The 11,893-nt window shown below is 40.9% G+C and overlaps 1 protein-coding gene across 1 annotated transcript in view; it reads left to right on the top strand.

The window, feature by feature from the left end:
* The window catches only part of TG (thyroglobulin), a 382,541-nt gene that overhangs the window by 217,828 nt on the left and 152,820 nt on the right, over window positions 1-11,893 (top strand). Inside the window, exon 41 of the mRNA XM_069081298.1 lies at window positions 4,305-4,504. Coding sequence (XP_068937399.1) covers window positions 4,305-4,504 — 200 coding nt within the window. The remainder of the gene's footprint in view (window positions 1-4,304; window positions 4,505-11,893) is intronic.

The raw sequence follows: 11,893 nt of genomic DNA, 5'->3' as shown, positions 1-11,893 counted from the left end.
ATAGATAGATAGATAGATAGATAGATAGATAGATAGATAGATAGATAATAGATGAGATTGATAAATATATAGATATAATTATGGTTATATTTCTATAAGTATATGTTTACATAAATATTTTATTTCATTAAAAGCATTATTCTGGGGGCAGCTAGGTGGCGCAGTGAATAGAGTACCGGCCCTAGAGTCAGGAGGACCTGAGTTCAAATCCGGCCACAGACACTTAGCACTTATTAGCTGTGTGACCTTGGGCAAGTCACTTAACCCCAATTACCCTCCAGAAAGCAAAAAAAAAAAAAGCATTATTCTGAGAAAAGGACATAGGTTTTACTAGATTGCCAGTGGAGTACACAACACAAAAAAATGGTTAAGATCCCCTTCACTCTAGGAACAATAGGAGTTCCAAAAAGGGAAAGACTCAAGGAGGCTGGAGTAGCCAGGGAAGGCTTCCTGGAAGAGGAAGTCTTCAAGAAGGGTAGCATTTGTATAGATGAAAAAGAGTCATGATGGAGCTCTCATTAAGAGACCTGGGTTCAACTCCTCCCTCAGGCATTTACCAGCTGTATGATCATAGGAAAATCAATGAAACTCTCAGAGCCTTGGTTTTCACATCTGTAGAATGAGGATTACAACATGTGAACTGCCTATTTCATAGGACTATTGTGTAGAAAGGGAGTCATGTGCTAGAGAAACGGAAATTGTAGCAGTCACTCAGTCAGTCACACATTTACTAAGGGTTTATTATAAGCCAGGCACTAGTTTGAGCACTGAGTAGCCACAGCAAGAGCAACAGTTGCTATTTATGTTTTTTTTTGAGGGGGGTGCTGTGGAAGTCAGGGAGAAGGTGCAGACCCTGGTTGGAGAACAAAGTTCTGGCTATGCCTTGACTTGTGACCCTAGAACAGTCCCTCAATGTGCCATGCCACAGGCAATATTTTAAGATTTGGTGGTGAGTCCCAGAGCTGCCATTTTGTGACCTTGGGAAAATAACTCAATTTTTCTTGGTCTAAACTTCCTTCTCCATAAATTGAGGTCAAGGGCTGGATTAGATGATCTCTAACATACTTCTGCCTCTTGATATTGGAGTGAGGAACCTTGAAACTCAGGCAGAAGAGTTCAGAGTTAATGTGGTAGGCAATAGAGAAACATTTAAAAATTCTTGAATAGGTGAGGACATACAAAATCTGTAGAAGATAAGATGCTGGGCACATTTCCCTTCTGCCTTAAATGGCATGTCCCTGTGTAGTGAGGGGATCGTATAGCTTCTCTCCCACTTCACTGATTTTTGTACTATTCTGTCCTCTATTTAACCTCTAAATCTCTTCCACCTAACAAATCCAGCAGCACAGGGTACAGGGAGACTCACCAATAGACTCCCTAATGGCTTCTCCAGTCATAGCAAGTCAAATGCACTTGAAGAAATTCTGTAATTCTCTCCCAACAGGAAAGTTATTCACTTTATTAATGCTACTTTAAGTGAACAGTTGGAAATGTTGTCATTTTGGGATTCAGATTTCAGCAGGCAATAGATTCCCATTGCACAGCTCCTTGTTTTCATGGAACGGGAATGGAGCACAGGACGTCTCCTGTGTTTATCTCCTGCCTCACACTCATTCCTGGAGTATTTCCTTACCTTGCCCCTGTGTCTGGTGAAACACCGAGCCAAGATGTCCTTACTTAGAACTCCACTAGAGCCATTCCAACCTTTTTAGACTTTAACAATTCAGGGAAGCTTTCAGTCAAGTCTCTCAATAGGTATTCCTTTGGCCCACTACTGGGTGCTGAGTACCACATTTGTAACTCTTTAGAAACACAAATAAATGGGAGACACAGTTTCTGATCTAAGGTTTTTACGATTTAGCTGAGAAGAAAGGGCATGGACACATGGACTTAAGAATAATAGTAGATAAAGTTGGGGAGGGAGTGTTACACCGAGAAAAGAACACTGGGTTTGCATTTAGAGGATGGACCAGAGTTCAAAGCCTGGAGGTGTGGGACCTGAAGAAAGTTACATACCATCTCTTGGGCCCAGCCTCCACATCTGGAAAATGAAGAGATTGGATGAATTGATTTTTACAATCTGTTCCAGCTTGAATCTAATGATTCTAGCACCATCTTCCTCCCCCCTGGTTTCCTAAGCTACCGAATAGGGCCATTTAAAAACTATTCCAGAGCTACTTGTCTGGTTTCTTATTCATTCATTTATCCAACTCAAAAGTAGCATCAAATCGTCCCATGTTCTCATTCTACCCAGGCGTCATGCCCACATATCCTCACATGCTCCTTCGCCATCATCCCAGCCTCCTGTCCCTACCATTTTTCAAAGCCAGGGATGTTTGGTTTCATCTTTAATGTTTCATTTATAATTATCCCCCCAGCTCTTTCTTCCCTGAGCTCTATCTCTCCTTCATGCAGAAATGAATAATCATCATAATGGGAAAAAAAAAAAAGCTTACACTTATATACTTTATAATGGAGTATCTCCAACAGTGGGGCAGCCGAGTAGCACAAGGGAAAGAGCACTGGGCTTGGAATCAGGAAGATTCATCTTCCTGAGTTCAAATTAGGACTCTGTATGACCCTGGGCAAGTCACTTAACCCTGTTTACCTCAATTTTCTCATCTGTAAAATGAGCTGGAGAACGAAATAGCAAACCACTCCAGTATCTTTGCCAAGAAAACCCCAAATGGAGTCACAAAGAGTCAGACATGACTGAAACAACTGAACAATAATGAAAGGCTTCTCATGGAAGCAAATTTACTACTCCTAAAAGCATTTTATTATACCTTTAGGCCACCCTAATAATTAGGATGCTTTTCCTTATATCAAATAAAAATCTACTTTCCAATAATTTATACCCAACTATTCTAACCCTACCCCTAGGGGTCAAGCAAAGGAATGAATAAATGAAAAATATATTTATTAAGTACTAACTATGGGCAAAGTACCAAGGATGCAAATAGAAAAGCAAGATACTCCAATCTCTTCTCTATGTGACTTCAAATATTTGAAGAGTTTTATTGTACTCCACCCCCAATTTCCTCTTCCCTAGACAAAACACCCCTTGTTCCTTCTATAAGATAAGGAAGCACCAATCACAATGGTTTGTCTCAAGGATCAAATTAGGTAACATATGTAAAACATTTTGCAAACCTTAAAGTGCTACATAAATATGGTGTTGTTCTTGTATTTCATCCTTCTCATTTTTATGTTCAGTGGAGATCAGATATAAACGGTCCTGGGGCCAATTTTGTTATTGTTGGTCATCATTCCTGTTGCAGCTGTTGTTATCCAACTCATCCTTGCCTGGCACGTTCTTCATTTCCTCTATCGCCCTGGTTACTGTCTTTTGGACTTACTCCAGCTTGGACCCAGTAGTCTAGCTATTACTTGTCTAAGATGGAGTACAGTGGAAACTCACTCTAGATGCAATGCTTTATGAATCCATAACTTTGTTGGTGCGGGTACTGCCTCCCTTTTCTCCAATGCATATCCCAACTCCTCTATAATTCACTAGACTTTTTGTTAGTTTCTTGATCAAAGACCTCATCACCCTATAGGAAAACCAATGATGCATCTCTCCAAACTTACCTGGGATGGTCCTCAGTTAACAGTCATACATACAGCCTGGTGTTCAGCCCTGTTTTTAATATCCCTTCAGCTTGGAAAGCCCTACCAGGGCTACCCAGGGCGGCCAGGTGGCTCAGGAAGTAAGAGCACTGGCCCCAGTGTCGGGATAACCTAGGTCAAATCCGGGCTCTGATACTTAGCACCACACCCAGAAAATAACTGGCCGTGTAACCTTGAGCAAGTTACTTAACCCCAATTGCTTAAAAAAAAAATCTCCAGGCCTTTTCTGCTACTAATAATAATAATGACAACAGAGATAACTGACATTTATGCCATACTTTTAAATCCATAAAGTATTTTATATGTATTACCTCATAATAGTAGTAATAGCTAACATTTAGATAGCATTTTAAGGTTCCCAAAGCCCTCCTTTGCATTCATTATCTTATTAGACTCTTGCAACAACCTTCTAAGGTAGATACTACATTTTCTTTTACATTATTATCTCCATTTTGCAGATATTGAAACTGAGGCTCAGAGAGGTTAAATCATTTATTAGTGTTCAAGCTGGGCTATTAACTCCAGATGCCAAACCCAGTGGTCATTCCACTATAACATGCTTCCTGTCTACTCTACTCCCTGCCCCTGTGCAATTGATCTTTTAAATTGAGGGTGAGACTCTACTGGTATCATTTGACCTACAGTTATAAACCTAAATTTCATCTTTCTTCCAGGATCTAATGAGGCCAGTGGAAACTGGGGCCTGTTGGATCAGGTAGCAGCTCTGAAATGGGTACAGGCTCACATCTCCAGCTTTGGTGGAGATCCCCGTCAAGTGTCTGTAGCAGCAGATCGAGGTGGTGCTGACATCACCAGCATCCACCTTCTGACTACCACTGCTAACTCAAGACTCTTCAAAAGAGCAGTACTGATGGTGAGTACTATTTTTCATCTTTGACCTTAGTCTCAAAGGCTGGTCCTTGGTTTCTCAGGTCCTAAACAAATTTGTTTTAAATTGATGATATGTGTGGGTGGGGTCCTTGGGAAGGAGGAAGATATGAGATGAGAGGGAAAGATGGGTAGTTGTACCCTTGACTTACATGGAGTCTGGTTTTTTGAATTTATTTTATTTTTTAAATTCTTATTTATTTATTTGTTTTTAGTTTTCAACATTCACTTCTATAAGATTTTGAATTCTAAATTTTCTCTTCCCTTTGCTCCCCCCTCCCTAAGATAGTGTGCAATATGATATAATCTATACATGTACAATCATATTAACCATATTTCCATATTAGTCATGTTATAAAGAAGAATTAGAACCAAAGGGGAAAACCACAAGAAAGAAGACTAACGAGAGAGAAAGAGAGAGAGAGAGAGAGAGAGAGAGAGAGAGAGAGAGAGAGAGAGAGAGAGAGAGAGAGAGAGAGAGAGAGAGAGAGAGAGAGAGAGAGAGAGAGAGAGAGAAAGAGAGAATAGTATGCTTCTATCTGCATTCAGACTTTAAGTGGAGTCTGTTAAAGGATGGAGGTGAACTGGCCTTCTAGAAAACGTGATTCAAAGGATGCTTCAGGGCTCTCCTGAAGGCGCATCTTTTTTTTTCCTCACTGCCTGCTCAAGATTCCCACCCTTAACAAAACTCCTTCCTAAAAAAACTTTCTATTTTAACAGCTGAAGTTATAATGCTATCTAGAAGGTGCTCACATACTGAAAACCCAAGACTTCTTAAGGAAGAAGTTTTTAAACTGGGACCTGTGAACTTATATATATATATGTGTGTGTGTGTGTGTGTGTGTGTGTGTATGTATGTGTGCATGTATATATGTGTGTATATGTAAATATATATATATATACTTTGACAACTAAATTTCAATATAATCGGTTTCCTTTGTAATCCTGTGTATTTTATTGCATGCATTTAAAAACACATTTCTGAGAAGAGATCCATAGGCTTCCCCAGACTTCAAAAAGGGTATGACAATAAAAGATTTAAGAACCCTTACCCTAAAGGATTCGTGTAGTGGCCAATATAGTGAAATTGATTGCTGCCATCTCGGAGTAATGTAATGAGGTTTAAAGAAATGTGGTGGGGAAAAGTTCATTAGCACAGCAGGGTAGTTCCTAGCTGAGGTGCTCTGAAGGGGAGGAGGGTATACTATTGGGGGAGTATTAGACTATCAGGGAGATACAGCCAAGCTATCAGTCATGAGAGGACCAGGGACACAGGTTTTCATATTCATTGAAAAAAGAAAGGGTGAAGAGACACTGGATCCAAACATGGCCTGTTTCATGCCACTAGCCTTGATCTTGTCCTTCATAACTTTAATCCTTATTTAGGATACCTAGTTTCAAAATGGTCTGGTTTTTGTTCGTTTAATTCTGTTTTGAGTGGGATTTAATTCTGAAATATGAGTATATTTAGCAAATCTTTAGTAACACCATCAAACTTCTTTTTGCTCTGCATGTAAGAATGGGAGCAGTTGGAGGAGGGAGGAGGAGGGGGTGACATTGTCTTTCTCCCTGGAATGGGGCCCCAGAACCCCACAGAATTACCAAGTTACCAAGTTAGGAGTAGTGGCGAGGAGATAAGGGGGAGGCAGAATAGGCTATGTGCCAAGGAATGGCTTAAAGAACCTTCCATGAAGATAGACTTTCTCTTCTGCCGATATTTTAGTCCCTTGAATGTCTCTAAAATGGAAAGTTCCATTATGAAAGACAGAAACTCTTTCATGGGGGATTTTCTTCTAAGAGAAGTCAGGTTGTATGGCTCCTGCATTAACATAGCTGCTCAAGGAGTGTGTAGAAAGGCAGAGTGTAATAAGTACTCAAACTGGAGTCAGAGAGAACTGTGTTCGAATCCTGCTTTAGCTACTACTAACTGCATGGCCCTGGGCCATTCACTTAACAATCCTAGCTTTTATAAAATGGACTTAATAATAGCCCCTATCTCAAAAGGTTGTTGTAAGGACCAAATATAGGTAGAGAGATAGAAATATACACACACATATGTATATGCATGTGTGTGCATATATGTATTATATGTGTATACATGTGTGTCACTTTGTGAATCTTAAAGTACCATACAAAGGTAAGTTGAGTCCCAGTTGAGTTTTGTTGTTGTTCAGTCATTTCAGTCATGTCTGACTCTTCATAACCCCATTGGGGGTTTTCTTGGCAAAGATACTAGAGTGGTTTGCCATTTCCTTTTCCAACTCATTTTACAGATGAGAAACTGAGGCAAACAGGGTTAAGTGAATGGCCCAGGGTCACACAGCTAGTAGTTGTCTGAGACTGGATTTGAACTCCCTGACTCCAGGCCTGGTTCTATACACTGAGCCACCTAGCACCCTCTCAGTTGAGAAACCTGCTGTCCACATCTCCAGCTTGTGTCCTGGTTGGCCAGAGCTCAATCTTAACGAAACCAACATTGTGAGTTTAATCAAACCTTGAAGCCTGGTTGGGTCTGCTCTGTTCCATTGCCATTGGCCATATTCCAAGTTCTGACCAGCCTTCTTGTAGACTAATGCCCTTGGTTATGAGAGAGTTGGGTGACCTGAGCACAAACTCATCTTCACAAACTACAGAGGCACTTCAAAAATGTCTTGATTGATGGAGAGTAAATCAGTGACACCATGTTTCCCGACATAGTGGTAGAATAAGAAGTAGACTGTATTAAGAGTCAGAGGATGTGAACTTCAGCCTTTAGCTCTATTACTTATGACTCATATGACCTTGGACAAACCATTTCAACCCATCTGTAAAATGGTGACTAAAATGGGGTGAAAATTGGTTTGGATTCAATTTTTTAACCCAGAACACCAAAATAATCTGGAGATAAAGACCTTCAACTGTATAAACACCAGTGCCTTTTATACCCTCAAGCTCTATACGAGGAACTGACAAATTGACTAGGACCATTTGAACACTTCTGCTGTTTTTCCAGCCCCCATTCATCTCCACTCTTTATAAATCAGGCATTCACCAGGACACAGAGGCCTTTCTTTCTAAACTACCATCTGATGAATCAGAAGGAAGGATTTTCTTTTTGAGTCTGCAGGTGGTTGGGGAATTTCATTTAATAATATAATGACAGTGGTGCTTAAAAAGCAATTCAGTCATCTGTTTTATCCATTTAAGAACAGCTATTAATAGATCAGTGCAAGTAGTTATTAAGACAGACATGAAATCATTTATAGCGAAGAGGATGAAAATTATTGAATGTATTAATAGTTCTTAGAAGCCTTTTTCCAGGCAACGGAGTTTTAGAAAAAAGATGAGAATTGGTAGTAAATGAGTAATTGGTATTAAAAATGACCAATTCCTAACTCTTCATGAGGATTTAAGGCCTAAACTGCTGAAGCTTAGTGTTTAGTAGCTACTCATCAAGCAACTTATGTGAAAGTTAAAGCGAATGAAATTCCCACCCCCGTGTCCTAAAATTTGAGGCACAAAGAAGAGGGTGTACTTCAGTTTACCCATATTGCTAACCTGTACTATGGTGAAAATTTCCCAACTCTGAGAGAGCTCCGGTAATGGGATGGTCTGCTTTGGGAGAGAGTGATGTACTTTCCATCACTAGAAACCTTCAAGTGAGGTTCTGATGACCTCTTGTTGACGGATTGCTAAAGAGTACTTTTACTCAGATTCAGGTTGGGCTCTGAGGTCCCTCCTAATTTCGGATACTCAGTGATTCTATGATGTCTTGCTCCCTTGGCATTTACCTCCCCTCAGCTGCCTTGATGTGGAGGTGGAAGCGGTCTTAGTTTTAGTAGTGTGACCTGAGGGATCCAGACAGCAACATTCATCCCCAGAAGTTAATAGAGACTTTTGTTCAGGGGTCTCAAGGGAGATAATGTAAGTAAAGACTTTTGTGATCCTTTAAATTTATGTAGATATCAGCTAGAGAAGCAGATGGCACAGCCTCAATGATAGAAATATCTGGAATTAGCATAATGCTGGGCACATAGTAGGCCCTTAATAAATGCTTATTTTCTGATTGAACTGCTGAGTTTTTAAAGATGATGTTGATACTAACAGTTCAAAGTGCCCACCTCTGATACATACTGTATTGTGACCCTGGGCAAGTCCCTTAACCTCTGGTTGCTCTAGGAACTAAGCAGGAGAGGGAAGGCAATAAAATTAAGAGGGATTAGAAAAGGCTTCCTGGACAAGGTGGGCTTTTAGCTGGGATGTGAAGGAAGCCAGTAGGCAGAGGGGAGGGAGGAGAACATTCCAGACAGGAGAGACAGCTGATGAAAAGTCCCAGAGTCCAGACAAGGAATATCTTGTTCAAGGAAAAGCAAAGAGGTCAGAGTCCCTGGTTCAAATTGCACATGGGGTTTGGGAGGAGGATAAGGGGTAGTTAGATGAGAAAAGGGCAGGAAGAGTTTATGTTTCATCCTGATGTTAGTAGGGAGCCGTTGGAGTTTATTTAGTAAGAGGCTGACATGGTTGGACCTATACTTAAGGAAAATGACCTTGGCAGCTGCATAGCAGCTGTATAGAATCCTGTATATACAATGATCTTTCAGTTTTTGTTTGTGGGTCTCCCTGTTAGGATGTGAGTTCTTTGAGATCAGGACTTGCCTCTTTCCTTTCTTTGTATTGTTAGTACTTAGCATATTACCTGGCATATATTACATTCTTAATATTTGTTGACCAGTTAGCTGACGTTCTCACAGGAGCAACCTCATGAACAGCATCACCAAGAAGTGAGAGGTAGCTGTGACCACTCTAGGCTCGAACACTCAAATACAGACCTCCTTTAGCTGTCTATCGCAGCTTTCAATCACACTATCATGGACGTAGTGAGGACACTGAGCCTTTGGAGTCAGGCAAAAGGAGTTCATACAATTATAGATTTTAGAGCTGTGAGGGATTACCTTCATCCTGCACTCCCTGTCACCAACACCAACCCAAGAAACTGAGTTGCAGCAAGTTACAATGACTTGCCCAAAGACACCTGTTGAGTTAGTGATACAGCTGACACTGGACCCCAGATCTCCTGATTACCAGCCCAGAGCTCTTTCCACTTTACAAGGACGCTAGGAGAAAGAAAGACTGATGTACAAAAAGGGAGTTGGAAGGTAGGTCCAAAGGACCAGCTTTGGCTGATGTCACAGTTTTGCCAAAGTCAAGTCTTGCTTCGTGAACAGGAGAATGATCTTGTTTGGAAGATCACTCTTGTTATCACTTATTTATCTTGCTTTATACTCTACCTATCACCCAAACAGATCTAAGTTAGTCATTCTTACTCTTAGATTCACCTGTATCCTTGAACCCTCTTTGAAAACTTCTCAACTTTGAGATCACCAGAAGTCTTTAGTTCAGCATCAAGTCTAGACCTCCATCTGACAATGCCATTCTGTACATTAAACCATCTGGTTAACAAGATTAAGACAGACTTTTATATCCCATGCCACACTACTGTGACTACCATTCTTGATAAACCAATAGCAGCCTCATTGACACATCCCTAGATAGACAGAGCTGAAAGGAAGCATAAGACATAAAATGATAGAACTGAAAGGGACCTGAGATAGCATCAAGTCCAACTCTTTCCTTTCCCAGCATTGGAAATTTAAGACAAACAAGGTTAGATTGCCTGCCCAAAGTCACATGCTAAGATAATGGCAGGGCCACAATTGTACCTGGAGGTCCCTACTTTCAGCCCACTACTTTTGTTTGGACCTCAGTTCTATTACACTGCCATGACTCTGTCTCTCTGGAAGTATGTTTATATGTTCTCCCATCCTTTTAAAAATCAGCTCCCGAAAAGCTGGAAATCAAGTTCGCCAATTGCCACCCAAGTGTTGTATTGTATGTTTCAAGCATAAAATATTTATTACAACAATTTAAATCAAGAATAAATACATGATTTAGCAATGTGTAATGCTAACATTAGTACCCCCCCCTCTCTCTCTCACACACACACACACACACACACACACACACACACATACACGCCCTCAAGCATTCCGACTGCATGAATCACAAATTGAAACAATACATTAAACTCTATACAAACATCTGGAGTTCTGGAGGGAGGTCTTTTTGCTTGGCAAGAGACGCCAGTGTCCACAATGGTATATTCATTCCCTATAACATGGTTGATTATTTCAAACAGCCTTTGTGCTCTGCACACATATCTATGCCACTGCTGTGATGATCTAAGATCTCAAACATGCCTAGAGTAAGCATTACAGATTTTTGTTATCAGGCTAGAGACAACGTTCACAAATTCTTTCTGTCCCTTTGAAACTGGGAAAAGTGAGTAATGCATTTAACCCACAGTCTTAGCAGCCCCTGGAGAAGAGTTTTTCTGCTCCTCTGACTGCTTGGGTATGCCATAAGGAACTACTTGGACCCTTAACCTTTCCCAAAGCTCTGTTTTTGAGCCATAAGGCTCCCAAACCATTTGAAGGAGCCATCAGATTTGATGGATTTATTCTTTAGCTATTGCTTTATGTCCATTCAGGGCAGATCTGCAGGAATAGAGAAAGGGTCTTTCTTTGTGTGTGTCCCAGAATACTAACCTCAAGGTTTATGGCTAGAAGGGACCTTTCCAATCTACTAGTCCAATCTGCATTTTACAGAAGCTGAGAACCACATTGACTGGGTCACATGGGCAGTCCATGGCAGAGCTGGGATTCAAACCCAGGTCTTCAGGTTCTCAATCCAGTACTTTTTACACAATACCAGTTTCTTAAGACCTTCTTTCATCCAGGTGATTCTTCTATTGATTTTCTTGTACCTTGTTCTCCTGCCCCCTGGGCCTTTCCAAGTTCTGTGGTGAGGGGGATGATTTCAGCAGTCCCCCTCCATTCACCCTCCCTAAACATCTGGTGGTAAAACCAAGAGAGGGTCTGCCCAGTCCTAAAGTCAAGGAGTTCCAAAGCTAGAAAGAGACCCGCACACCCCCTTACACACACTTGATGCCTGAGGAAACTGAGGCTCAGAGAATTAAAGTGACTTGTCCAGAATCACCCAGTGAGCAGAGACAGGGCATCTTCAGTTCATTCCTGATCAAAGCTGAGCCATGTCATGACCTCATAATGTCCAGTGTACCCATGATCTGACTCTGAAGAAGGCTTTACAACAAAGGGCACAGTTAGTGTTGCTGAGCTTCTATATGCTAACTTTTAAAATAATATCGAAGCCAGGAAGTCTTCTTATGGTGTTTGTAAAAAGATCAACTCAATGAAAAAAGTAGAAAACCCAGACCTGCTGGTTCTGGATAATTTTAGTCTGGATCACAAAGTTCAAAGCATTTGTATTGAGAGAGTGTCTTTGTCCAGGCATTCTCTCATCTTTCTTATGCACCCCC

The sequence above is a fragment of the Petaurus breviceps genome, unplaced genomic scaffold (assembly GCF_028583685.1).
Source record: "Petaurus breviceps papuanus isolate PSGF00001 unplaced genomic scaffold, PetGlider_PUasm1.0 98, whole genome shotgun sequence".
Lineage (NCBI taxonomy): Eukaryota > Metazoa > Chordata > Mammalia > Diprotodontia > Petauridae > Petaurus > Petaurus breviceps.
This window is presented reverse-complemented; position numbering and strand designations above follow the sequence as displayed.